General features: G+C 45.1%; 3 protein-coding genes, 1 long non-coding RNA gene and 5 other non-coding genes across 12 annotated transcripts in view; 7 read left to right on the top strand and 2 right to left on the bottom strand.

Annotated features, from left to right (window-relative positions):
- Window positions 1-450: 450 nt before the first annotated feature.
- On the top strand, window positions 451-5,160 carry LOC111844576 (uncharacterized). Of its 2 annotated transcripts, none has more exons than XR_011992908.1 (3): window positions 451-907; window positions 1,943-3,742; window positions 3,842-5,160. It is a non-coding gene; the product is annotated as an uncharacterized lncRNA (long non-coding RNA). The 2 variants fall into 2 exon arrangements; XR_002838420.2 differs by lacking the exon at window positions 451-907 and having other exon boundaries at window positions 1,132-2,085; window positions 3,681-3,742.
- A 1,562-nt stretch (window positions 5,161-6,722) lies between these two features.
- Window positions 6,723-13,697, top strand: LOC111844555 (serine/threonine-protein kinase Sgk1-like). The gene is made up of 11 exons (XM_023813105.2): window positions 6,723-6,877; window positions 7,366-7,441; window positions 8,552-8,621; window positions 8,710-8,753; window positions 8,843-8,900; window positions 9,003-9,086; window positions 9,302-9,433; window positions 9,719-10,051; window positions 10,453-10,608; window positions 11,311-11,400; window positions 11,507-13,697. The coding sequence occupies exons 1-11, from the start codon at window positions 6,817-6,819 to the stop codon at window positions 11,672-11,674; spliced, it is 1,272 nt and encodes a 423-aa protein (XP_023668873.1). The 5' UTR covers window positions 6,723-6,816; the 3' UTR covers window positions 11,675-13,697.
- Window positions 13,683-19,271, bottom strand: LOC111844556 (XK-related protein 8-like). Its single transcript, XM_023813106.2, has 3 exons — window positions 18,896-19,271; window positions 17,612-17,802; window positions 13,683-16,799 (listed from the first exon to the last, which is right to left on the bottom strand). Exons 1-3 carry the CDS (start codon window positions 19,198-19,200, stop codon window positions 16,072-16,074), a joined length of 1,224 nt encoding a protein of 407 aa, XP_023668874.2. The 5' UTR covers window positions 19,201-19,271; the 3' UTR covers window positions 13,683-16,071.
- Window positions 19,272-22,941: 3,670 nt separating this feature from the next.
- LOC111859978 (putative transmembrane protein 244) overlaps window positions 22,942-26,705 on the bottom strand; it is a 33,446-nt gene continuing 29,682 nt past the window's right edge. For all 3 annotated transcript variants that reach the window (XM_072716215.1, XM_072716216.1, XM_072716217.1), the window contains 2 exons: window positions 24,198-24,242; window positions 22,942-23,856 (listed from right to left, as the gene is read on the bottom strand). In XM_072716215.1, the coding sequence (XP_072572316.1) occupies window positions 23,762-23,856; window positions 24,198-24,242 (140 nt within the window). In that variant the 3' untranslated portion in view covers window positions 22,942-23,761. The remainder of the gene's footprint in view (window positions 23,857-24,197; window positions 24,243-26,705) is intronic.
- On the top strand, window positions 25,618-25,699 carry trnal-aag (transfer RNA leucine (anticodon AAG)). The gene has a single exon. It is a non-coding gene; the product is annotated as a tRNA-Leu (tRNA).
- On the top strand, window positions 25,861-25,942 carry trnal-aag (transfer RNA leucine (anticodon AAG)). Its single transcript has one exon. It is a non-coding gene; the product is annotated as a tRNA-Leu (tRNA).
- On the top strand, window positions 26,098-26,179 carry trnal-uag (transfer RNA leucine (anticodon UAG)). The gene has a single exon. It is a non-coding gene; the product is annotated as a tRNA-Leu (tRNA).
- Window positions 26,335-26,416, top strand: trnal-aag (transfer RNA leucine (anticodon AAG)). The gene has a single exon. It is a non-coding gene; the product is annotated as a tRNA-Leu (tRNA).
- trnal-aag (transfer RNA leucine (anticodon AAG)) lies at window positions 26,572-26,653 on the top strand. The gene has a single exon. It is a non-coding gene; the product is annotated as a tRNA-Leu (tRNA).

The following is a 26,705-nucleotide window of genomic DNA, read 5'->3' as shown; positions in this document are numbered from 1 at the left end:
GGGCACAAGGTACTGCGGGGGATGGGGGGCACGTATAATTCAGCCTCATTCATTCTCCGCCAATAAACAGACCTTTCTATGTAAATAATTAAATGTTGACCCTCCCCCCCATATCAAACTCTCTTCTACACCCTTTAGCTTGCGATAAAAATAGTGAAAAAGGTGTATCAGCTATGGTGGGCTGGCAAAAGAAGGTGTCATGCAACCAGTTGGTCAGTGTGATCGCCAGGTTTACGGCTGATCTTTCTAAAGGCAGGTCACTTAAGCTCTTCCCACTGCGCTCATCTGCACGGCGTCTCTGTAACAGTGACATTTAAGGAACTCTTTAATGCCCAGTGCTTTTTGTGTCCCCTGTGATTTACTGTTGCTGTCAACTTGCAATTTATTAGGTGATGCCGTGGATATTTATATCGACGTTCCTCAAGACACCGGAACAATCAGGACGGCTGCTTGTGCGTCTCGGTCCTGCCCAGAACGTGGCTGAAGGCCTCATGCCTCCATCTTCCCATCGAAACTGTTCACAGGGGATTTTTTTTGGATTGAACTATTTGCCCTGCTTCTGTTTGCAGCTTCAATAGCACCGTTACCACCGTGGCATCGTGATATTAGTCAGCATTACAGTAGGACGCAGTTAAAATATCTTTGAGAAGAAACGGAAGTGGTATATTTTTGTGATGATTGCCTTCATTACACAGGTGGTTTAATGGAAAAGTAACAAAGACAAACCATGGCTTAGAAATACCACATATTTATGGTTACAGTTGGAGTATAATAACCCACCGACAATTTCACTTTGGTTTAGTGATCCGATGTTGTTTTTAGAGAAAAAATTCCAAATACAGTATTTACTCTGAGGTTGTAACCAACGATTTCTTACAGTTTGGGACCTTACCTCTCTTACAGAAAGGTAAGACTGTACCCCGAACTTCCTTCCTCCTTAGCAGGGACCCAGGTATAAGTGTCATTTATCCGTAGCATTAGCTGCATGCTGAACGCAATCCTTAATAATACGCTGTGTCCAAATGTAGAGTAGGACCGTTTAACATTTCCATTTTTTTATTTTTAGATTTATTTATTATTTTCTTCCTCCTGTTTTTCTGAATGACTGTTTGGTCCACCATATAAGGGGATTTATTTAAGTGATTTATGAGCACGATTACTATCCATAGGTTCATTCTGTATGTATACTTTCCCACGATAAAAAAAAGAAAAACTGCATATTAATTAACACTGCAGATTAATTACTCATTGTGGTTTTCCCCCTTTAAAATCCAGTGCTGAGTAATTAAAGGGGATTCAAATGTCACAAGCTTACATACAGACGTGACAATTCAGCCAGCCGGTAGCCAGCACATGACCTCACCTATGACCTCATACTGGCGGATTTCTGTCCAATCAAATTTCATTCAAATTCAGTGCATGAGCTGGGTGAATTCCTGCCCATCCGGTTTTCCAGGTGGGTCCCCCATAGGTCTCAATTCTTATCTCAGCTCAACGGCATTCAAGGTTTGTAGTTTCTATGAATAGTTTCGAGGTTTATGTTGAAATTCCCCAATGACACACTCATTTCTGTCTTGTATGCGCCTCTCTTGCTTCCGAATGAGTCAGCACACGCATGAAACAGGAATCGCAGGCTTACTCTCAGGTCACTATGATCGTGGTGAAGGTGAGGTGAAAATGTAAAGCATCTTCGTATTGGTGGCCCTGACGGAGTATCTCTGGAGTATCTCTGGAGTATCTCTGCATTCAAACATTGGTAGCTTTCTCCATGGCTTACGGTTGTGTCTGAAGGCTGGTGTGTTGGACCAAGGCATTGAATAGAGGTGTACCTCAGCCTTGTGTGAAAATGAACCTGTGCGTGTGAATGAGTGTTTTTCTCTAGACAGCATCAGATCTACAAAAAATTGGGCCCCATCTTTTATGGCTTACCTTCCTTCAGCAGGGCAAGACCGTGGACCGTGGAGGGCTGGTGTCTGAGCACATGACTTTGGGACTTCAGTAACTTCGGAAGAATCACTTAGAATGCAACAACGAACAATCACACACACACACAAAAACAACTTACAAATAATGTTAAGCAAACAGGTAAAGCTTTTTAAAACAAAAGCCTGAAATATGGTATATCAGTGTTTTTTATGTAAATATGATTCTTAGGCATGCAGTATTGCTGACTCACTCAGTGTTGCGATCTGATATCTGCCAATCAACTGTATTTTTAGCTTAATATTTAATGTTATGCAAATCGGCAGCATTAGCCAAATCTCAACATGCATCGGGAGACCTGAGTCCGGATAATAAACCAACACATTTCCTCTGTGCCGGTGTGTGAGACTTAACGCGGAAGGAGCGCATGGTAATTCTGGGCTCTTCAGCTCCGGCTTCCTTGTTTATGCCTCATTCTCGTGAAGTGGGGATGAGTGCTGTGTTATGAGGGTAGCGGCGCGGGTATGAAAGATCGAAGATTACAATTAAAAGGAAATAGTTTTCAAAGTAATTTAATCAGTTAAAGTAGAAACATCCCCCTGGACCCATTCTTCTTTCAGTGAACAAATTGTTCTCATATATATATATATGTGTGTGTGTCTGTTGAACCCTTGCGTAAGGCTAAAACTGCTCAGGGGTGCCAGATAAATGACCCCAGGCTTCACTTCCAACTGTCTATGTGTGTGTGTGTGTGTGTGGGGGGTCCAGGTATACCTTACCTTGTGGGGACCCTAACCCTAACCCCACAATGTGATGAATACCCATTTTTTTTTACCTTACGGGGACCAGTTTCAAAATCCGTGACTGCAATGAAAAAACTGTTAAATAAATTTTGTTTGGTTATTTATGGTTATGGTTAGGGCTGGGCAGGGGTTAAGGTTGTCATAGTTAGCATAATATTTTTCCCATAGAAATGAATGAGTGGTCCCCAAAAAGATATGATTACACGACTGCGTGTGTGTGTGTGTCTGTGTGTCTGTGTGTTTGTCTCAAATGAGAGCAAGTTGGGATATGTGAAAAGAAGCATTCTAATGTAAATGTCAAATACAGCATAATCTCACAGGACATCATTGACAGAAGCTGTCTGATGTTCACCTGATGTAGTTACACCTCCAATTGGGAAGGTGATTTGCTGTTAGATCTGTATCAGGGCCTCCATTTTTAGAACAGGAGTCAGCTGACTGCAGCATGCTGCAGGTGCACATTCACGCAGACTGGTTCCGTCAAGATCAGCAGATAAACTCCACCTCAGTTCCTGAATTGAAGACCAAAACTCAGCCAACGGAATACATTTTTTTGAGAATACATCTGTCGACTAAAGGATCGAGTTTTGGAAATTTAACAAAAATTCTTCAGTTGATTACATGGAGACTGAGTGAGCTTTGAATCTAATTCTATAACATATGATAAAGAAGCCTGACTTTAGGTTACTGCCAATCAAACAATAAAAAAATAATAATGCACTGAGTGAGTTTCGGGAAATTTGCTCTTTAATTTTGGAATGACAGAAGAGATGACGTCCCCTAAGCCTCAGTTAAGCCACACAGATGGAGGTCTGTGCCAGGAATACCACCCCCTTTGTCTGAGTCCGAGTTTCCCTGAGACAGCCCACCAAGCAGAACGAGGAATTCCCGACTGAAAGGAACCGCAATCTCAAGTTCCTCATTTGCCTATGGCTTTACCTCGCATGTCCCCAGGTAAACGGGGCCTCGGGTGAAGGAGGAGGGCGTGAGCTTCCTGTCTCGCTTTAAGCTTTGCGGTAAGTGAGGGACAGGCGTGTGTGGGCAGGGCAAAAAGAGGAAGTAAGCTGACCAGCCAGGTGGGAACGGTGAAATCTTATTTATGTGCTGGTATACAGGAAGCAAGCGACGCATGGAAGAGGCACCGCTTGCAGAGAAACCCACACATCTAGCGGCCTTCCGACCCAGAAGCATGAAGACAGAGGTAGGGAAGAGCTCCTTCATAGGTAGGGCTGTTTTTACTCGCTTATGGGCAGGGCTGCGGACATGGCGCCCAGGCGCTGAGCTGAGGGGGGGCCCCTGAGGCATGCTGTCCTCATCTCGCACCCCCAGCCTGTCATGGCCCTACCGGGGCCATATTTGCATCATCCCAGCTCCATCGCAGGCTATTCAAACTCCCCTTATGAAAATTCACTATGGTTTCCTATGGTTTTTATGCAGTAACCATAGTTTTACTATGGTATCTCATGGTAGTACCCATAGTGCTACCATGGTTTGGAAAGACCATGGTTAAACAAAGACCATGGTAAAGACCAAGATTATACTAGGGTTTAACTGTAGTGAAGCCATGATAAAACCATAGTCATGGTTTCCATGGTTACCCAAAAAACCATGAAAAACGGCAAACCATTGTAAACCATGGTTATTTAATCATAGTAAAACCATGGTTAATTTTTGTAAGGGTCTGCAGATGGGCAGCTGAGCTTTGAGATCATTATTTCAAAGCATAAACTGTCTGTTAATTGTAGCACTTTATGCTCTATGGTGGAGAAATACGGCAGTTTGTTTCTGTGGTTCAAGTGAAAAGCTTCTGACGTTGGTTCTCAGTGGCCTGAGTTTGCTGGGCATGTTTGTGGATTCTAGTCTCTGGGGGCTTAACCATTGATCAGCATCTCCAGAAGTCAGCTTAAACCTTCCCTCTCATCACTCCCGCTGTTCAGTTAAATACACCTGCTGTTCATCACCTCTCCTGCACTTTCCGGCTCTTTCCAAGGGACTGAGTGGATCTGTGAATTACCCTCACTGGTGAAAAATACCTGTGCTGGCTGCTGATTGGTTACAGTGACTGGAGCTGCTAATTACCTACACATGTCATAGGAGGCAACGCTTCTTGCTGATTGGTTACACTGACTCGAGCTGCTAATTACCCTCAGTGGTAATAGATGGCTGTGCTCCTCGCTGATTGGTTACACTGACTCGAGCTGCTAATTATCCACACTGCTGATAGTTAACCATGCTGGCTGCTGAATGTATGTGTCTCCTGTTTGAAGAACTAGAGCACCAGAGGACATACTGAGGTGGACCTAGATGCGAGTTACTGCATGTAAAACTCAGGAAGCTGTTCCCATTGTAATGTGGTGGAAAAAAACAGGCCATCCTTATATTCAGCTGTGACTCAGGACATAGATAAGCTACCTTTCACTGTGGTGACAGTAACCCAGCACATTAAAGCTCTCAGGAGCAGGGGGGGGGGGGGGTTTGGCACCGGTGTGTGAGCTTACCCCCAGGGCCGCTAATCGGGTTACGATGGCGGTCAGAAATATCTCCTCAGAGATGAGTCAGACAATCTGGGCCCATTCATAGACGCAGGTTTTAGCGCTGCGCTGAAATATGCACCGCAGCTCCCCGCTTTGAGGCGATGCGTCGGAAAGTGCCGGAACAGCCGAGAGAGACGGAGAAGAAAGAGTGAGAGTCTGGGGAGAGAGAGATCGAGCAGGACCCTGGGTGTGTGTGTGTGTGTGTGTGTCAGAGGCAGGGGGAGGTATTAAAGCCCCCCCTCACTTGTGAGTCACTCAGAGCCTGTGAGAGGAAGCCCCCCCGAACGCCGACGGCACCATGTACCCGCCGGCCCTGTGGGGGTGGCCCATGTCAAGCTGACTCACGGCTCCGCACGGCCTGTCAATCCGTCACCTGCGGTGCTCAGCATGGGGCCTGGATGCTTAATGTCTCCCCACCTCAGACAAACCCTGGCTGAGGGCATGAAGAAGACACCAGGCGAAGGGAACAAAGATGTCCACAATACAGACTGTACTCAGAGGGCGAGCTCTATGTCACACCCGCCTGCCAGCACACATCCCTGCCGCCCTACTGCGTGACACCTGTCCCACAGGCATGAGCGGTAACATGGGTGTGTGGGGAAACTCCTGCCTAAATTAAAAAGCTGGAAGCACCACAGCCTTTCATTAGAAGAATTAAAATACAGTATGGAGTAGTTGCTCAACCTCAGTAGAAGACGCCCGTGTTTGAAGAGCTGCAGGAGAATCTGAAGCGTTGGAGTATGAGTGGATGTGACATCACACATCACACCACAGCATGCTGCTGGGGGGGGGGTCTGCAGATGGGGCTGTCCAGAGCCTTATAAGGACTCTATGATTATCGCTTGAGATTAGCTGTAGCACTAATAAATGCCCCTGGATATTCATGGTGAGGCGGCACAGACAGGCTGCGGTCTGACACCATTTTCCTCCAATAAAGTCACAGTTGACACCTGCCTCCTAAAGGTTTGCAGAGGAGTTGGGTGCCTTGCACATTTTCGGCTCTCATCAGCAGATAAGCAACACCGAAAGCCTTTATAGTTATATAAGGCAGAATGTGTTAGATAACAGTGAGACCTGGATACCAGCTCATCCGGGCGTAAGGGGATCGGGGCAGAAGCTGGTGATCAGACCAATCTGATTTAAAATAAATTAGTTCAAATCGAAATTATACCGAGGGTACTGGAACTCCACAAGTGTATTTCTGATCTGATCCAACGATCCAGCAACAGCGAAGTTCTGGAAATTCACATCTTAACGGTGTGCCTTAGCATGCTTAATCCCCGCGGACCAAAGCCATCACGGCATCTGTCGGTCCGCTGAGAAAAAAGAACCGAATCGATCTGTTAATCCATCTGAGTGCTTCCTCTTCTGGGTTTGGGCGGACCTGTGTGACGTCGCGGCAGCTCTCCGGGGCTTCCTGGGTGACGTCAGGATGCCTCGGCTGGGAACCACGTGTCCCGTATAAAAGCACCGGCCCGAATCGAGCGCGGATCAGCACAGCTGGAGGGATAGACTGGTCGCTCGCTTTCTTCATACCGGGATTTACCTTTTTACTGATGACTGAAAATAAGTGCGATTTTACACACAAGATGAGGGGGATCGTGTCCTTTTTCACAGGTAGGCTCGGGGTCGCTGCGATCGCTCATATCCCGGTTTATGTGGGATATCTTAGTAGTAGTGTTATCGTGTATTTCCCTGCACTCCGTATCAGCTCTGAAGGTTTTTGCTGTTCTTCACTGAAACACTACTATTGAGTTTCTTTCATTTAATACTTTGTAAATAAAATTGTTTCCAATTCACAGGTGTTTTGGGAAATTGTGTTTTGTGTTAGTTCTTATGTCTGCACCAGCTATGAGATGGTTGTTTTTTTTAATTATTTTTGTGCGCGTGTGAATTTTGTACCAGTACAGTTCTGTCACCATATATTTAAATTTCAAGTTATTTGCATTCATATAAAATTATTATTTATATATGTGTTATAACTTCTGCCGAAAATTTAATTTGATGCTATAGTTTTAGTTTGATCCCTGAAACAAAGTACCGACTTCATCTGGTCAATACCCGTTTGTTATCCTACTGACACACATCCACATTCTATTCTTCAGCTTTTATCAAAGAAAGGAAAATGGGACTGAACGATTTAATTCTGAGGCTGGCTTCCACCCCCCCTATTAGTCAGAAGTAAGTATATCAGCCTTCTCCACCTGTTTTCCACTGGGGAATGGGCTTCACTGGCGGCCAGTGGCCAGTGCCCAGTGTGTGTTTTGGTGCAGAAGTAATAATACTGTGCTGATACTTCGGTAAGACTGCTGTGATGTTTCTGTAAGTACCTGTCAGAATTCAGCCGTCCCCAGGAACGCCATGTGTAATTTTCGACCATTGAGAGCCGTGTGATGGGTCTCAGCAGTTTTTGTTATCTGACATGTTGACTTTCTCAGTTGTTTACGTGGTGAATCCCTAGTGATCTGGCGCATTCAACTTGGCTGATATTGTTGTTGTTTTTTTCCCCTCCTGGCTGCTTGTCACAGACATACATAGCTTTAATCTCTGATCCCCTGTCTAGGTTCATTGTACATGTTCAGGTAAAGCCAGGGCAGAAATAGCATCCAATCAGGGCACCCAGTCATTGTACTGTCTAAGTACCTTGGAAACAAATCTGTTCTGTTCCACTTAGGGGGTTAACCTGCTAAGTCTATTAAAGTATAGAGATGCTTCATGTGTCCCAAGACTTGGCTGAATGGAAGCCTTGACTACTTTGGGCACTGCAGGGACAGTCTAGGTTTACATTTGACGGTCTAGGTGTTATCCCGTGATTCTGAGCAGGATGTGTGGTTAGAGGATGGATATTTAACATTTATACGCTCATGTTCCTAAAGTCATAAAGTCTTGACCGTCGTCTGCCCTGGATTTGTCACTAATTGTGTATCCGATGAGCTGGCAGAGTTTACTGTCGGGTACTGAAAATGTGGGGGGGGGAAAAAAAACTACTGTTTGACTCCCAATAAAGCCGATTCGCTCAGAATCACTGTTCCTCGTTCCCTTATTGCCTGAGACACTGAGTTTGTTCTGCGAGTTCCACCTTAAGGACTACGGCCACCTAGTGGTGAGTCTAGCATACTGTATTCTGTCACTCATGCACCTGAGTTGGGCTACAGCAGGAAAACGAGTGACACCACTAAGGAGTTAGAATTTCACATGTTTTAAAGAACAATATGCACAAATATGTTCAAACCATATAGGAGCTTTCTTCCGTGGCCAGTACTGCAGACTGTCCCTCTGCTTCCTTTCCAGCTCAGACGTTCATGTGTTCCTGAAGGTTGATGAGAACCAGAATGCGGAGACAGAGGAAGACCTTTCTCCTGTACGTACCTGAGGATTTTGGAACACATCCTTTGGCGTTCAGGGGGTCTGCCTTGATGATCTAATTCTCCATGTTCTTTCTCAATCAGCTCGGCTCCGCTTCTCAGAGGAATTCCCTCAGGGAGGAAACACAGTGAGTATTTCTGGGTTCACCTTTTGCGGCGAGATGTGTGAAATCGCAGTGCTATGGGCAAGAGTGTAAGATGTTGCTCTGTCTTCCAGGATCAAGCCGTCTGATTTTGACTATCTGAAAATCATCGGGAAAGGGAGCTTCGGAAAGGTAACGGGTTGCCAGTTACAATTAAAATGATTCGACTGCTTTGGATGAAACCTTAAGGTGTCGAGTTTTTTAAAATAACCTGTCGCTCTCTCCTCCTTCCAGGTTCTGCTAGCTAGACATAAGGAAAGTGCCAAGTACTATGCAGTGAAGGTCCTTCAGAAGAAGATCGTGCTGAAAAAGAAAGAGGTGAGGCTGATTTCCTGAACGGCGCACTTCAGATATGCTCTTCTGAAGACCTGGCAGAGAGCAGTGTACTGCACATCTTGTTGTTTACTGTACTTTAAAATACATTTTGTTAGGCGGAACTTTACCAAGCTCATCCGCTTCAAATCATCTATGTATGGACTTGTATGATCATCCGTAGTCATGGAGTCCGCTTTGCCCTCTTTCTCCTCTGGCAGCAAAGACACATCATGGCGGAACGGAGTGTGTTGCTGAAGAACGTGCAGCACCCATTCCTGGTGGGCCTGCACTACTCCTTCCAGACTGCCGACAAGCTCTACTTCGTGCTAGATTATGTTAACGGGGGCGAGGTGAGTCCCAAGCTCTTCTGTGGGTTGGGTGTGAGAGGAGAGTGGGCCGATTTCGATGAGCGTGAGTCAGGACCAGGCTCCTATCTGTTAAAAGCCCACATTCAATGCAGCCTCAAGCACTTTCCACAGGCAGATGCACATATTATAACTAAAGAGCAACAGAGGGTGAGAGAAGCCTTTGGAGATGAGCAGGGATGGTTAGCAAGAGCAGCAGGACAGTAGGCGGCCCTCTCTATCCGCGCTCTACCTTCCCAACCAACCCCCGCGTCGCTCTGCTCCCCGCAGCTCTTCTACCACCTCCAGCGCGAGCGGGTCTTCCTGGAACCGCGCGCCCGCTTCTACGTGGCCGAGATGGCCAGCGCCCTGGGCTACCTGCACTCGCTGCACATCGTCTACAGGGACCTGAAGCCGGAGAACATCCTGCTGGACTCTGAGGGCCACATCGTGTTGACCGACTTCGGCCTGTGCAAGGAGGGCCTGCCCCCCAACGGGACGACCACCACCTTCTGCGGGACCCCGGAGTATCTAGCCCCAGAGGTGCTCCAGAAGCAGGCCTATGACCACACCGTGGACTGGTGGTGTCTGGGCTGTGTCCTGTACGAGATGCTCTACGGCTTGGTACGTATCCCTGCTGCTCTTATTTTTTTTATTAACGTACATTTCCTTATCTCTCCGCCTTGCATCGCTTCAGAATACCCAAGTTGTAACCCTACACTAAATCAGCTTCTAAATCCAAAGCTGAAGTCTTCGTCACGAATACTGATCCTGTGTTAACGCCGCATGCAAACAAAAAAATCCATCTCGTGCATCATGTGACCTCTCTCCACACACCCACTCCTCACACCTCGCCCAAAATAAATCCAGGAGAGCAGAAAATCAGCCAGTTCTAATGGATAGAGTCACACGTTGGGTGTTGAGGGGAAGTCTCCTTAAGCGGCGGTCTCCTTCCGTGAGTGCGACGGGATTTACACACTGTGACTGAGACTAAAGTGCTTCTCTAAACCCTTGTGTCTTTACAGCCCCCTTTCTACAGTCGCAACATGGCAGAGATGTACAACAACATCCTACACAAGAGCCTAGTGCTGAAACCCAACGTGTCCAACGCCGGCAGGGAGATGCTGGAGGGGCTCCTGCAGAAGGAGCGTGCGCGGAGGCTGGGGGCGCGCCAGGACTTTGTGAGTAGTCTGCTCCCACCCGGATGATGCTGTGCACAGTCCTGTCACTCCCACCCAAAGACAGACACTCTCCTACTGCTATAACCTACAAACACTTACACAAACAGGCTCTGCCGCTGCTCTGGATGTCGATGTACATCAACATTTCACAACAACGTCCTTCCAGCAGCACTAAAGTGGGCTGCTAAGGACATTCAGGATGGAGAAATACCCTGCCACATCCCCCCCCCCCAGTCATACTCAAACTGGACTTGCACTCTTAAATCACCCCCTACCCCCGCCACCCCCCCCAAGTCATACTCAAACTGGACTTACACTCTTAAATCACCCCCTACCCCCGCCCCCCCCAACTACTTCTGACACTCAAGTCACATTTCAAGATTTCCAAGGCAGGGTTGCCAGCTTTGGTCAGCTGGCTGGAGTGAGAGTTTCAATTTGAGACAACTTGGTACACACATGTACATGTAATAAAACTGTTACATACCTTGTAAATAGTATGTTTGCGAAACTACTCCAATGCTCTTGATGGAGCTAATTTTAGGTTTAATGGAATAATATAGATTTGCTGTAAGATTTCTTGCATGAGCGTGAGAGTCTGAAAGCATGAGCTGGCAACCCTGCTGAGGTTCAAACTTTGTATTGATGCACTTGACACCTACAATCAGATTCACATTGACTGGGGATCCTTCTCATTCTCTCTAGATGGAGCTCAAAGCTCATCCGTTCTTCTCGCCTATTAACTGGGACGACCTGTTAGCCAAAAAGGTTAAGCCGCCCTTTGTTCCTGCTGTGGTGAGTTGGACTCTTATTCATACAGTTGATCACGCTGGATGACGCATTACTGTGTACAGCCATGGCTGTGGGTCTCCATCTAACATACTCTCACCTGTTTCCCTAGAATGGGCCCACAGACCTGCGACACTTTGACCCTGAGTTCACCCATTTGCCGGTGCCAGGTTCCCTGGGCAGCACCGAATGCTTCCTGGCGACCTCTAGTGGTCAGGAGGCCGCCAGCGCATTCCCTGGCTTCTCCTACGAGCCTCCGTTAGAGGACGTCTTCCCTTGAAGGGTGTGCTTTCTGGTCGTTCTCTTCATCCACCTCCATCTTCACCCACCCCCCCCCATCCAATCGACGGAGGGATCGATGGGGGTCGGACATGCTGCAGGGATGGCCGTACTGGAGTGGGTGGGGGTGATAGGAGTCTCGTGATGTCAGAGTGTTGGAGCCTCCACCCTCAGAACACGTCTGTGTGCCCTGAGAGGCGGAGCTTTAAGTGTGAGTTCTCCGCCAGCACGGCCGCATGCCTTTGCCCAGCAATTTCCGGCGTGCTTCACAGAAGCTAAGAACCTGGATGTTTCTGCTAATGGCAAGGTGTCTACGTACCAGGGTGACAACACAGCTTTTCGTGAAGGAAGCAAGGGTCAGGAACTGCAGTGAAACTGCTCACAAATGTTTGATGAGGACTGGCAACCCTCCCAAGCAGGAGTTTGGATGTGTTTTTGTTCCCATATCTTCCATGTTGGAGTTTGCATGTGTCCTCTTCATATCTTCTGTGCTGAAGATTTGATTTCTTTTCTCCAGATCTTCCATGCTGGAGATTGGATGCGTTCTCTCCATATCTTCCATACAGTGGTTTTATGGATACTGCCTTTATAATACTGCATAGAACTTTTGTTGAAGGACCTGTTGAATTTTAACCATATGCATTCAGGTCTCATAATGATAACTGCAATTATAAGCAATAGTGATTTTTTTGTTTGTCAACTAAAGGCAGGAGAGACAGCTTGGGACCAGGAGGATGAATTGATAGACGTGAATTGGATGTTCTCCACTGCTTTGAAAATCAGCATGTCTCAGCAGACGAGTGTTATTACTTATCTTATAGATTTAAATTGGCAGTAGACTCTCTCATGTCTGTTTGACCTGTTTACATGCTCCTTACATTTTGGACATACATTGCAGTGGAGAGCAGCCCTCTATCATCCTGGAACAATTTCCTATTGTGCATTAACCTTTCTGGTTGGTTACCGTTGCACTTTTTGATATAAAATGCAATGAGGCGCAGGCTGCTGCACAAAGCCAAAATATGAACTAATAAGACCATGCCCCAAATGGGCGGGACTGGGGCATTTTAGCCCTTGTGCCCCGCCCCCTTGTCGAATACCTCCCATGGTCCTGCTACTGTGTACAGAGGTGCTTACGCTGGAGATCCAGCCCAATGTACTGTTTTCTTGCTTCTGTTTTTTTTTTTACTAATGTTTCTCTTCCCCAGCAATATGGTCATGTGACTGCCTGCAAATACCAATCACTGTCAGGCACTGCATCACACCAACACAAGAATAGCATACACAAATAAAACTCTATATTTTTGTTACTAATTTGATTACACTAGTGAAAGTGGTGGGTGAGGTCAAATGTGTATCAAACACTTAAATAGCTTTTGAGTATTAAAACTATATTATATTCATAAGTACTTTATTGCCACGGCTAGTTTGCTACGTAAACCACTTCACCTGTAAATATGATATAATTCTGTATGATAGAACTGGGTATGCCATTTCTCTGTGCAGCATGCTTGTATGGTCAGACCATGTGACCGTAAGTGGGCCTCTTGATTGGGTGGTGTTTTTTTGTCACATTTACCAGGCCAATAGGGTCAAATTTCTTGGCCTGTGGTACTGCTGCGACCGCTGCCTTAAACCAAATCCAGGGCAGCATAAGTTGTAGGTTTTCTAAGAATGTTTGATTTGCTGTGGTTACAGTCTTGGGTCTGCCAGAGCAAATCCTGCAGTTGAAACAGAAGGAGGGCAGTGCTAGAGGGATTAATCTCCTCAGAATCGCTCCCTCTGGACCAATGGAAGCCCAGGCAATACAGTGGGAGGAGTCAGTTTCTTCCATATTTGGAAGTTATAACCTTTTTAAGTAATCTCATGTCTTCTTGAATATTTATTATATATATTATATATGTTGCACAACATATACGGTACACAGATTCATATGGTACTTTTACAAAGCTGAAACAGCTGCTGCAGGTCATAAAAATTTTATTGAGCTCTGTAATGAAATGACAATAAATATAAAGAACTTCTGTCTGTTTGAATGTGTTTTTTCTGAAATTGTGCTCTATTATTTATTACCTAATAGAGCTTCCTGGGGGGGAGGGGCTTATTACATCTCACACCTAATGGGGGTGTTTTGTCATAAATATGTATTTTAACTGTGATTTATGGGATGCTGTACAAGACATTTAACCAATAACATCCTATCACCTACTCTGCACGTTCAGTTTCCACAGTAACCCCATACAGCAGTTTTATTGGAACCCATGAGAATCAAGGATTCAGGTACCAATGACCAGTTTAACAAGTCTCCCGAAAACAAGACTTACTATTTAAAATACAAACTTTACAAAGAGCAAGTTACAAAACAATCTAAAGTATTTAACATAAAAAAGTAGTTACCATGAAAAATAAATAGGCAATAATGGCTTCTTTTCTGCAATGAAACATTGAATATTCATAATGGTTTCAGGGAACAGCAAGAATCACATTTAACATACTCTAATTTGAGAAATAAGCAAGCTTTCTTTCTCTCCAGAAGATCTGTCTATCCTACAATCCAGAAAAAAGGCCATTTCAGAAGAAGAGAGGAAGGATAGTTTGGAAAACCAATCTATACATCCTTCTAACTATGCAGCTAATGTTTCTGCTACATATTTTTCTACAGAGAAATCACTGTTGCAATTGTTACACACACTGATTAATGTAATGTAGCTGCCAAAATCACACATTTCATTGGAATGTAAGCTAATGTCCTTGACTAGACAACTATCACGAGAGCTGTTGTTTAAAATGTGTTCTATAGCTCCCTCTAGTGGATGTGCCTGGGAAGGCAGTCCCTGAAGAAATCCCTGACTGTATATTCCAGAGAATTCGCCTTCTACCATAATCAGGGGCATAGCGTGACATTCTGGGCCCGTAACAAAATGTCACCTTGGGTCTCCTGCCCAATTTACATATAACTTTACGTGTTCAAGGGCCCCTGTGAAGTGCTGGACCCCCTGAATCTGCCAGGGCATCCGAGCCCCTCTGATACCCCTCACTGTAATTTGTTGCTGACAATGATGTTATGTCATTAGGAGTGAAGCCTGTTTTTCTGTACTGACCTGGGTAAATAAAAATACCAAAGAAGCTCACATTTTCTTTCAATTAAAGTCAAAAAGAAGATGTAGTAAATATGATTTTATAGAAATCAAAGTAATAACAATATTAATTGCATCTTATTCAACAACATGCAGTCACTTGTAAGAAATACTCCAAATACTGCCCTGTTATAGAGCCCATGGGAGACAGAGTCACAGGAAAAGCATCTGAGAGGAATGACACTGTATTGTATCTGTGTGCATCCACCTTCAGGTACCCCAGGGTACCGTCTTGGAGAACCACTGTAGTTCCTTCACAGGAAGTCCTCAGGCACATTAAGTCCAACAGTCTTCAATTCAGTGAGCAGATCCACAGATTTAGAGCTGAGCTGCCAGCTGGGGACTGACGGGGGGATCTGACACATCATAGGAATGAGGCGGTGGGAACCGCTGTGCAGTCTGTGTGATCGGACTGTGTGAACGGTCTGTGTGATCGGTCTGTGTGATCGGTCTGTGTGATCAGTTCCTGTTCCTACCCAAGGTGTCAAATCTGCAGGAAGACCCAATGTGCTGAAAAGCTGGTTTGGCAAAGCACAGGACGAATTAGCAAATTACAAGCATCTCTTAAGAAAGCTGAATGGGCTTCTTAACAAACTGCTCTGTGCCTTCAAATGAGCCACTTTAAAGAGTAACTTACATGCATAATCTTGAATCATTGAGCAAATCAACGATTATAGGCAGCAAGCTCTCTCTCCCCTCCCTCCTCTGCTCCTGCTGGGAGTCGCTGTGGGTGTCTCTCCTCCCGTCTCCTGACTCTCCCAGTCCTGAAAATCCCCTGATTTCATTCCTTACCCGGCTTTACTGGTTCGTCTTACTGACTTGCTTCCTCATATGACTTTGCTCATAACCCGTCCGCATTTTAAGGCTTCACTTTCTGTCTACAGCATCTTTTTAGTAGAAGTATGTGTTCCCTGCCGCAGTACACAAATGGATTTGATCATCAGTGTGGCACGTGAAATACGTTGTGGAATCAATTAAGTTATTTGACACACTTTTATCCAAAATGATGTACAGTTAGGATGAAGGAGTCAGTTAGTCCCTGGAACAATTGGGGCTCAATGGTAAAACAACTCCATGGAGTGGGAGATTTGAACCAGCAACCTTCTGGTTGCAAAGACCAGTGTTAACCAACCAACTGACCCACACACACCAACTTGACTTGACCACCACCACCTGTTATAAAAATGGAGGTAGGCTTTTTGGGACTGTTCTCCTTACATCTCTCTAATAAAAGCACCCTGTCAGTCTTAGTGTGTCAGTCTTAGTGTGAGGGTGCAGGAGAGGAGTAGAAGTTAGCAGCCAAGTTCCTCATTCTTTTGTTGGTCACCAGTTGCTCCTGCTTGGGCCTCTTTGCCTCTTCACAACCATCTACAACCAACAGACGAAAATCTACCTCATCCTGGAGTGGAACCATAGGCTGTTTAGGCTGCAGCTCAGTCACCCTAGGGTGGAAGCACCTGTAGTAGAGGACCTTCAAAACCAGGCCCAATATGTAGAGTGAGAAGATGATTCCAAGAGTCACATAGGGCTCCACTTTGAAGATGTCTTCCAGATGGTCCTGCTGGTCCCACCAGAAGCCGAGGAGAATTCCCATGTCTACCAGCATGATGCTGTGGTAAATGATGCCCCTCCACAGTGTGCTGCCCTTGGTCAAGTTGAACCAGCTGAAGTACCAGATTAGGCCAACAATACACTGATAGAGCCACTCTCCCACCAAATTGTCCATGAAGTCAGAGTCCTGCAGCCTGGCCCAAATGACCAGCCCTGTCCACAGGAATAGGTAGTGTACTGCGATAAACCAGGGGTTGGCACAAGTAAACAGTGCCACTGCAAACACACGAGGCCCAATCAGCAGCAAGTTCCATGCAAAGTAAACCAGCGAGGAGATGTAGCCTTGATTGTTCTTCTGTGGGAGGAAAGAACGCATGCAGCGATGGTACATGGCCACGCTGAGAGCGATGGATGCCGCTGAGCCTGCCGTCTTCAGAGCTGAGGGGGACAGAGAGCCGTTAGCAGCTGCTCTGGGGGACACAGGAGCACAAGAAGGTCTGACTTTTACAGTTAAACCTCTGTCTGCACCCTGGCGAGGGGTGGGGATCTCCTGTTTCCACTTACATTTCCAATGGGGAGGCTGGAATATTCAAGAATCTTTTGCCATCAGTATTTTGCCCCCCCCCCCAAACAGAAATCAGTAAGGAGCATTAAAAAAAAAATAGCCCGCACTAGGTAGTGATGTTCAGGTCTCCCTTCATCACTGATCCAAGCCAGCCAGCCAACACGACATGGTGGCCCCGTTCATCTACATCCAGGCCTTCGTTGCCCCTGTTTCTGACGTTCCTCCCTGCAACAGCTGGAACCAACCGGAAATCTGCAAATCTGCCTAACATCTGCGTAATTCAATAAAATTTGTTTTGTGTAGTGCATTGTCATGACATTACATTGTCTCAATGCGCTTTACATCATTCCTAGGAAAAACAACACCCATTACTGAAACCCCCCCCCCCCAGGGAAGCTCCATTTTGGAACAGCCCATTGCACATTCCAAGACATGCATGCAGGCAAGAACAAGCATGGCACTGAAGGGGAACCACCTGCGGCAGTGTTCCTGGGGGTGGGGGTTTGGGACTCAAACCAGGATCTTGTGAGCCCAGGCATACCTTACCAATGTACCCAGGGAGTAAGGCATAGGCACCAGTGCCAAGGAAGACCTTGTTAGGAACCAGACAAGCTGACACAAGCCGAAAGTGCAGGGTCTAAAGCTCATGCTTATTTATATGAAACCAGTGCCAGCTTCAACTCACATGTTATGAAGTCAACATGATTCTTCTGGATGATGATGAATATCATGAACACCAGCTGGGGGGCGCTCTCCAAGAACGTCTCAAAGAGCCGTAGCAAACTGAGGTCATGGTTCTGGTACACGGCCTCACCCTTCAGCAGAGGGTTTTTGTCATTGAAGCTCTTTATGGAGATCTTCAGGATGTTCACGTATCTTGGTTTCGTGTTAAAGACAGAAAGAGTAACGGCATTTAGTGAGAGAAGGATAACAACGCAGTGTCTTTCAGAATATAAACCTTCGGCTTCAGGTCACACTATGTCCTCTCAGAGTTCCCAGTGTTCTCCCAGTTAAAATATGTTTTATATGGCCACTGAATGATTGCGTGCCTCACAAATTTGACAGACCCTATGAACTGGATTGCATGCAGGTCTGGTCACACTCCTGAATCTCCACAAAAATGCAGTGAGCAAAGGCTTATGTGTGTGTGTGTGGGTTTGTATAGATCACATTTGAGGACCAAATTGTCCCCAAAGTGTAGTAAAACCTGAAATTTCCCTACTTCTGGGGACATCTTTTGAGGTCCCCATTTGGATAACCTCAGTTTTACAAAAATGTTTGAATGCAATCAAAAAGTAAAAATGCCAAAAGTCTTGTATTTGGGTTGGTTACTTACGGTTAAGGTTAGGGTTAGGGATGGGTAGAGGTTAAGGGTGTCGTGATTGGGATTAGGGATTTTCCCATAGAAATGAATGGACGGTCCCCATTTAGATAGGTACACCAACATATGTGTGTGCGTGTGTGTGTGTGTGTGTGGATTAGGTTTATATTACATTGTGGGGACCAAATGTTCACCGCAATGTAATAAAAATCTGTTATTTTGACGTTGTGGGGACCATTTTTCAGGTCCCCATAAAGATCTGTGAATGCAATCAAAACACTAAAGATACCTCATATTTAGTTTGATTACTATATATTAATATATGTACTACTGTATATATGGTATAGTGTGTAGTCATGTATGAGAACATACACATTGAAACACACACACTCAAATGACCCCCTCCCATCTGATAAAAGCATAAATAAACACCGATCACATGGAGATTAGCCCTGCCGAAAAATCACAGTTTTATTTTGAAAAACATGGATAAAATTCAAACTTTTATTTACGAAGTTATATTAAATTATTGGTAAGTCATTGTTTTGTGATTTTTCATCACTGCATTCTTAATAATGCCACAAAAGTTCAGTGTTACACACATACAGAGCAGCTTTGTGCATGTGACAGATACAACTTGAAACATACCTGAGAGGCACAGCTAGGAGGGTGAAATGGGCAGCTGTCAATGGCCATTTGCCCCTGATGAGAAGCTCCGGGTCAGTCTTCTTCCTGTCATAGTAGTACAACAGTCCACTGAACAGCTGAACAATAATAGTCGAGGCCAGGAAAATAAAAAGTAATAGTCCTGTCTTCAGATATGCCCCTTCAGAATAAAGATCCACCACCAATCGAACGTCCAGCGCCACGTCGACCACAAACAGGACCAGCCCCACCAAAGTCAGCAGGAAGTCCGATGCGGGGTAAACGAAGGGAAAACTCTCCTCAACCATTTCTCAGTGCCGCTGTCCCCATGAGCATTAAGGAAAAGTGAAAGCGAAACTTCAGGAGAACTGAAAGCAGATAAGGGTGCCCTACGCATGCTACGCATTCCTGTCACGCCCACTTCCTTTTAATGTGGGCAGGGACACAAACCCGGTCAGAACCAGATTACAGTTCCCAGGCACCGCAAGGCACCTATGTAGCTTCTGTCCCGAACACCTCAGAGTTTCCCGTTATAGATGTTCAGCCAAATAGTTTCTTCGATATTAGTTTAATACTAGAACTCGTGGTCATAGGTGGAAATTAGCGAGAGAACATTATAAACTGTATTTGAGAAAGCACTTCTTTACACAGCGTGTAGTTAGAGTATGGAATAGTCTTCCTGCTAGTGTAGCGGAAGCTAAAACCCTGGGTTCCTATAAATCAGGGCTAGATAATGTTTAACAACTCTGAGCTATCAGTTAAGTTCTCCCCAAACTAGCTTGATGAGCCGAATGGCCTCATCTCATTTGTACATTTCTTATGTTCTTATATCCTTATGTCCTACTCAGTCGAAAACCAGCCAAAATCTGAGTAATAACCCAGTTAAGTTTGGATCCGCAAACAGGTGGGTTTTTCTTATATTTTGAAATGCCCCCCTCTTCCTCCCTGCTGTTATGTAGACCTGCATGAGGACAGATCAGACCGGCTCTTCTGATGCCTTTGACTTGTCAGTGGCCACTGAACTGCAGGTGCTCAAAAGAAGGAAGTGACCCCAGTTCCACGTTGACTAAGTCCCGCCAGTTCTGCTCATTGATGCTCTCAGGCTTACCGTTTAAGGGCTCCCCCAGGTGCGGTGGCAGGCGGCCATTAAGGAGTGTACACTGTGTGCGTTACCCACCCCCGGCTCTGGCCCACTGCCCTGCAGTCCTGCTGGCAGTGAGTAAACTGCCGGTGATGAGTGAGAATTAGGGATGGAAACTCAGGGAAGAGGAAGAAACGTTGCATGGGAATTTTGGAGAATTTATCAGAACTATTGGGGGATTTACATTTTACAGTGTATGTACAGCTGACAAACATGCAAAAATTACGTACGCTAATAAAAAAAATTGAGATTTCATAGACATTTATATTTAACACTTTATTGAACACAAACACATTTCCCATGCTAACATTATTGATCCCAAACATATGACGTTAGGCACAAGGCTTAATGATGAAAGATGATCATTAAGTCAGAGTCTGCTCAATCTGCTTAAAGTCAAAAATGCTCAGTCAGCGTCAGATTCCGCACCCTCAGAGTCACTGAGACGTTGGATGGGTGGGGGTCAGCCTCAGTGTTTGTCCAAACTGCCAGCAGTTTCTCCACTTGCACATTCATGAGCTTGTTGTGGACATTTAAGGGCATGCAGTGCAGAGCCTTATTGGAGATGACTTTAGTTACACCACTTGGCGGCACATTGTAGATTTCCAAAATGTCCATTGGATCTTTCTGGAAATTTATAGGAAATTTTCCACCCCAGTGAGGATTGTACTTGAAGCTGAGAGCTCAGAGACAATGTGAACATCAGGTTCTCTGGCAAGTCTCTTTTTCTTCGTCTAGGCCACACCCCTCCCTGCTCTGCTGCTCTAAAACTCAAAGAAGGTTACACACTGTTGAACTTTCTGGTACATTCTAGAAACCCAGACTCGGCACACAACGTGATTCAGTTATGCAACTTGTCGAACAGTCTGACTTGTGAAACAAACTGTAAAACCTTCCATGATGGGTTTGAGTGTCATTTTCGGTATGAAGTACTTCACCAGCAGGTGGGGACAAGCACCTACCAACCAAGAGCAGCGGCAAGAAGAAAACTTTCTCACCTGTTTTATTTGCAAGTGTAGATAGACTGTTCACCTCTCCGTGCACTGAACACACCTGTGTTTGGAGAATAGTCGGTTTGTTTGGAGAATAGTCGGTTTGTTTGTTTCCCTGTCTATTTAATTCAATACTTGTTTTTAAATTTTTATACAGATTATTATAAGAAAGCATTTTATAAACCAGCACTATGGTGTAGATGATGCACAAGAGTGTTTTCTGGAAACCTAGGAAAATATTGTAAGTCTGGATCACATGGAACCTAAAATCTAGGTAAAGTACAGTACCTAAAAATCCACATGACAGAAATCATCTGACTGTTGTACTGCTTCTGGTCATTTTCTCTTCATGTTTCACAAACCTGGGTCTGCCCCAATTTCCAAATTAGGTGGGACTTTTTGTATCTTTACTGATCTGATCCACAACGTTCATTAATATTTAGTGAATATATTGTATATTTGTGTAATTATTAGTTAGTGGTAACAGGAAAACTATTAATAATTTAAAAAAAAGTTCTGTGCAGGCTTTGGTTGGGTCATATATTGGACTTCTTGTTTTATAACATTCCTGCAAAATGTTACTATGTGTTTTTGTCACTGTTCCTGTTAAATTGTAACCATAAACACATGCTGACGGAAACAAGCCCCCCTCCATGATTCTCCTGTACTTTATTATGTCCATCTTGCCTGAAGAAATCTTCTCATTCCCTCCTGCTGTGACCCCCCCCCAAGCTTTCTTTCACCTCCATATGTCTCTGTGCCTCATGGAGAGCAAGATGGGCTAGAAGAGAAGCATCCCTGTGTACATGTACTCGTACTCGTGCAAATGGCAAATAAAGGATCATTTCGTTCCATTTCAAACACCTAAATATAGGTATTAGATATTTTTATGTCTGAGGACAGCAGTTGCCCTGGTGTTGTTGTTTAAGGAGCATGAACTGATACACACGGCAAACCAGCTCAGGGATGAGAACCTGAGTGCAGCCATGTGGTGGGTGATACCTCAGCACCACGCTAGTCCAAATGGACCAGTATGAGTGCCAGTCCTGCCACCAACCCCCACGTTTTTCCCTGTATGTTGGAGGACCTCCTTATAGGGCTGGATGTAGATTAACATCACCCAGGACACTGGCCTAGTGGTTGCTTCCTTAATTATCTGTAAGTTAGATGTAGTAGCCTTGAGCAGTGTTTCCCGATCCGGCCCTTGGGGACCCACTGACAGTCCATGTTTTTACTAGCGAGAGCTGGGAGGGATCAGAAATGTGTACCGACTGTGAGTCCGCGAAGACCCCAAGGAAACAATGACCTTGAGCAAACTGTTCTGATCTGGATGGAATCTATGTCATCTGAGCTGCTAAAGGTAACTATAACAAATGTAGAAACTTCTATGTAAATGTTGTAGCATCATTTTTACTCCGATGCTGCTGCTGACGTTGCATTAGCTAATGAGAATTAGTCTGCGCTTGACCTCAGTCCGAAAAGACTTACTCATGTTGTGGTTCATTTCTGGAGCAGAACAAAGGCCAGGAAAGTGTGTGGCCCTCCCTGGAGTCGTGGTTTATTTTATGTGATAAAAACAGCAGGACATGTCCGCCCTTCAGGACTGGGGACTCGATTCCCGCCCATGCTCTGTTTGAGTGTGTGAAGTTTGCATGTTCTCCCTGGGTGAACAGATCTGTGCGTGTATACATATGCATATACTGCTTTCCAGCCACAGTGCAAAAACACGTTTAGGTGAACTGGTGACTTTAAATACCCCACAGTGTCTGCATGTCCTCTGATGATGTCATCCCATCCTTTTTCTGCCTGTGATTGGCTCCAGTGCCAACCCTGGGTTTGGAACTAGTTACCTTCTGGTTACAGGCACAAATCCTAACCCCCTGAGCACCACACTGCACATAAAGAAACACTCCAACTTATTTCATCAACCTCCAAAGAGTTTTAATTCTACATTTAGGTCACGGTTACATCTCATGCGTTGGTGTCACATTGTCAACACATTTTTAACAGGAATATGACTCATAGATTAAACCACATCATCTGAAATGCTTCCTGCCTGCAGCACGGTCTGTGTCTCCTAGTTCCCCGCTTCTGCTCACGACTCACATCAGCAGGCAGGACATCACCGAAGCACTGCTTCCATCCTCTTCACACACATGTATCGGAGACTGTACCGCCAACCGTGATGAAGGAGACGGCCTTCCACTTAGGTTCACTATCACCTTCACATGAACGATACATACAGTAACTAGATGTGAAGATGGAACGGTCTAACATATGGGCTGAACTCCTACCTCCAGCCCATGTCCTTCTCTATAGGTTCTGCATACAGAAGGGCCCTTACCAAGCAAGGACTGCCTTACCTGCCCCAAGATGGAAGACCGAGCAAGGCAGGCAAAACACCAACATCAATCAACCACAGCACAGCAAGCATGGATTGAGTCAGCTGCAGGTTGCTGATTATGGTCTGTTATACACCAATGGTTGATGACACTATGATTTATTGGTTCACAGACAGGAAAAGGCCACTCACAATCACCCTTCAATGTGCTTTATCAGAGCCCAGATTCTAGAATCTGTTCCTCAGAGGGAAAACTCATTAGAAGGCATCACCCCATTCCTGGAGATGTGCCTAATATTCTGGATTGTTCTCCACTCTGAATTCTAAAACATGTGTCTCCCAACCATGAAGATCAAAGCCTTCTCCCTCCATGTTTCTTCTCCATCCCCAGGAGGTCAATAGCTGTGAAGCGTAGGGTACTTGGGGTCGTTCTGGCATGCAAAGTAGGCAATAAGCTGACCATTGCAGATCATGAGGAACAGGCCGCTACCTTCAGGTCAAGGGAAGGTGAGAAACGGACAGATTTGAACAGTATTCAGGTGACAATAGTGTTCATTCAGCTTTACTGAATAAAATATGAGACTTTTAAAAAACATTTTACAATGAAGTATTGGCATACAAGCAGAACCCTAACACTCCAGTTGAGCAATGGCATTACGATCAATGAAGAAAAGGTAAGCCAGTCTTTTTTCCTCTTTTCCGAGACTCTAATATAAGCAGGAAAGTGATTATCAGCTAGAAACACATGGTCTCTGCTGATGAGCCTTTGACAGACAGCTCTGTGGAGCGAAGATGCATTGAGGAAAGGAAGATCTGTGAATAGTGACTTACCCAAGGCCAGCCACCACTGCCAAACCAGAGGAAACTCCAGCATGACTGAAAGACAGAGCAAAGGTACCTCAGTGTTCTGCAGTGGACATTAAGGGTACGCCGGAAATTGCATACTTACATAGTAGGTGCTGAATTTCATCAGAAATCTGCTACTAAACCAATGATATGCATGAGATCAGTATGCATGCACTCAAACATACTGCAGTCGCCATCTTGCATATTACCTCACCTGGATGTTTACCAATATAACTTGACCCCCATGAAAGTTAAAAAATGTTAAACAGTGTCAAAAAAAAACCTACATATTCGAGTCAACTTTTGCAACTGGGTATTGCTGTCTTATTAAATTTATACAGAGACGGCAATTCATCCTCCATCTTGACACAAATTTCTGACCAAGCGATGCGCTTCATTACGTCTTGCAACTACAGTGGCCTTGTAGGACAGCGTAGCATCCATCGGTTGCACACTTCATAATTTCACAGAACGCAGCATGTCACCCGGGTACCGTTCTGCTACTATCTGATCCATACTGAGGATCCGGACATACTGCTCACGTTGCATACTGTATTTCGCCTGCTACATAGCAAACAAGTATGCAATTTTTGACAAATCCTAAGAGTGTGGGGCCTGTAGAAGAGGAACTGTCATAGCCCATTACTGTGGGCCCCCTACAGGTCTGGATCAGTCTAATCCCAGAGGGCCACCCTCTCTAAAAGTTTTCTTATCCTAGCCAATGCATTTTCCCTCTGACAAGAACCAATAAGCAGCATGTCCCTGGACTACGATCAGGGACACATGAGGCACAGCAGCCACAATCCAAGTAATATGTCACTGGTAAAGTAAATCAATTAAAAATAAAAAATTTAATTAGAGTAAAGCTGATGAAGCAAATTGAATGCTATTAAATTACAAGTCATTTAAGCCAGCAAGAAATGCAAGTGGAAAAGAATACAAATGGGAAAAAGGTTATTTTCATAATTAAAAATGCTGTGTGCTCCTATCAAAGTTAGCATTCCTATCCAGTTCTTCTGCGAGTTTTTAAAGAAAAATCGTTAATCAGTGATAAAACAACAAAGCAGCACTTAAAAGCCCTGCCTGTTCAACCCAATTCTAAACATACAGCTAACATCTTCTATTACAGTGCATCCCAACCGAGTCCACAGGGACCACCAGACAGTCCATGTTTTTGATGCCCCCCAGACAGGTGCTGGATTTAGTCTCCAGTCTCTTTGGAGGCGTGGGTTCAAATCCCACCACTGCTAATTTGTCGTCGCTCATATGTACAGACATAAGACGCTGTGTCTGTTCCCATCAACCACAATGATACCAATTGTGAATGTTGGGAAAGAGATCATTTTCAGCAATACCTTACAAAATAAAAGAACCGTCACTGGATGCTGGGAAAAGAACCATCATGGGTAGTGTGGCCGAGCAGTCTAAGGCGCTGGATTAAGGCTCCAGTCTCTTTGGAGGCGTGGGTTCAAATCCCACCGCTGCCAATTTGTTGTCGCTCATATGTACAGACATACAGTAAGAGTCTGTGTCTATCTCCATCAACCACAACGATACCAATTGTGGATGTTGGGACAGAGATCATTTTCAGCAATACCTTACTAAATAAAAGAACCGTCAGCTGGATGCTGGGAATAGAACCATCATGGGTAGTGTGGCCGAGCGGTCTAAGGCGCTGGATTAAGGCTCCAGTCTCTTTGGAGGCGTGGGTTCAAATCCCACCACTGCCAATTTGTTGTCACTCATATGTACACTCATAAGAGTCTGTGTCTATCTCCATCAACCACAACAATACCAATTGTGGATGTTGGGACAGAGATCATTTTCAGCAATACCTTACTAAATAAAAGAACCATCAGCTGGATGCTGGGAAGAGACTATCATGGGTAGTGTGGCCGAGCGGTCTAAGGCGCTGGATTTAGGCTCCAGTCTCTTTGGAGGCGTGGGTTCAAATCCCACCACTGCCAATTTGTTGTCGCTCATATGTACAGACATAAGAGTCTGTGTCTATCTCCATCAACCACAATGATACCAATTGTGAATGTTGTGACAGAGATCATTTTCAGCAATACCTTACAAAATAAAAGAACCGTCACTGGATGCTGGGAAAAGAACCATCATGGGTAGTGTGGCCGAGCGGTCTAAGGCGCTGGATTAAGGCTCCAGTCTCTTTGGAGGTGTGGGTTCAAATCCCACCGCTGCCAATTTGTTGTCACTCATATGTACACACATAAGAGTCTGTGTCTATCTCCATCAACCACAATGATACCAATTGTGAATGTTGGGAAAGAGATCATTTTCAGCAATACCTTACAAAATAAAAGAACCGTCACTGGATGCTGGGAAAAGAACCATCATGGGTAGTGTGGCCGAGCAGTCTAAGGCGCTGGATTAAGGCTCCAGTCTCTTTGGAGGCGTGGGTTCAAATCCCACCGCTGCCAATTTGTTGTCGCTCATATGTACAGACATAAGAGTCTGTGTCTATCTCCATCA

The sequence above is a fragment of the Paramormyrops kingsleyae genome, chromosome 9, assembly GCF_048594095.1.
Source record: "Paramormyrops kingsleyae isolate MSU_618 chromosome 9, PKINGS_0.4, whole genome shotgun sequence".
Lineage (NCBI taxonomy): Eukaryota > Metazoa > Chordata > Actinopteri > Osteoglossiformes > Mormyridae > Paramormyrops > Paramormyrops kingsleyae.
Note: the sequence above shows the minus strand (reverse complement) of the source record. Positions and strands in the feature narration are given on the sequence as shown.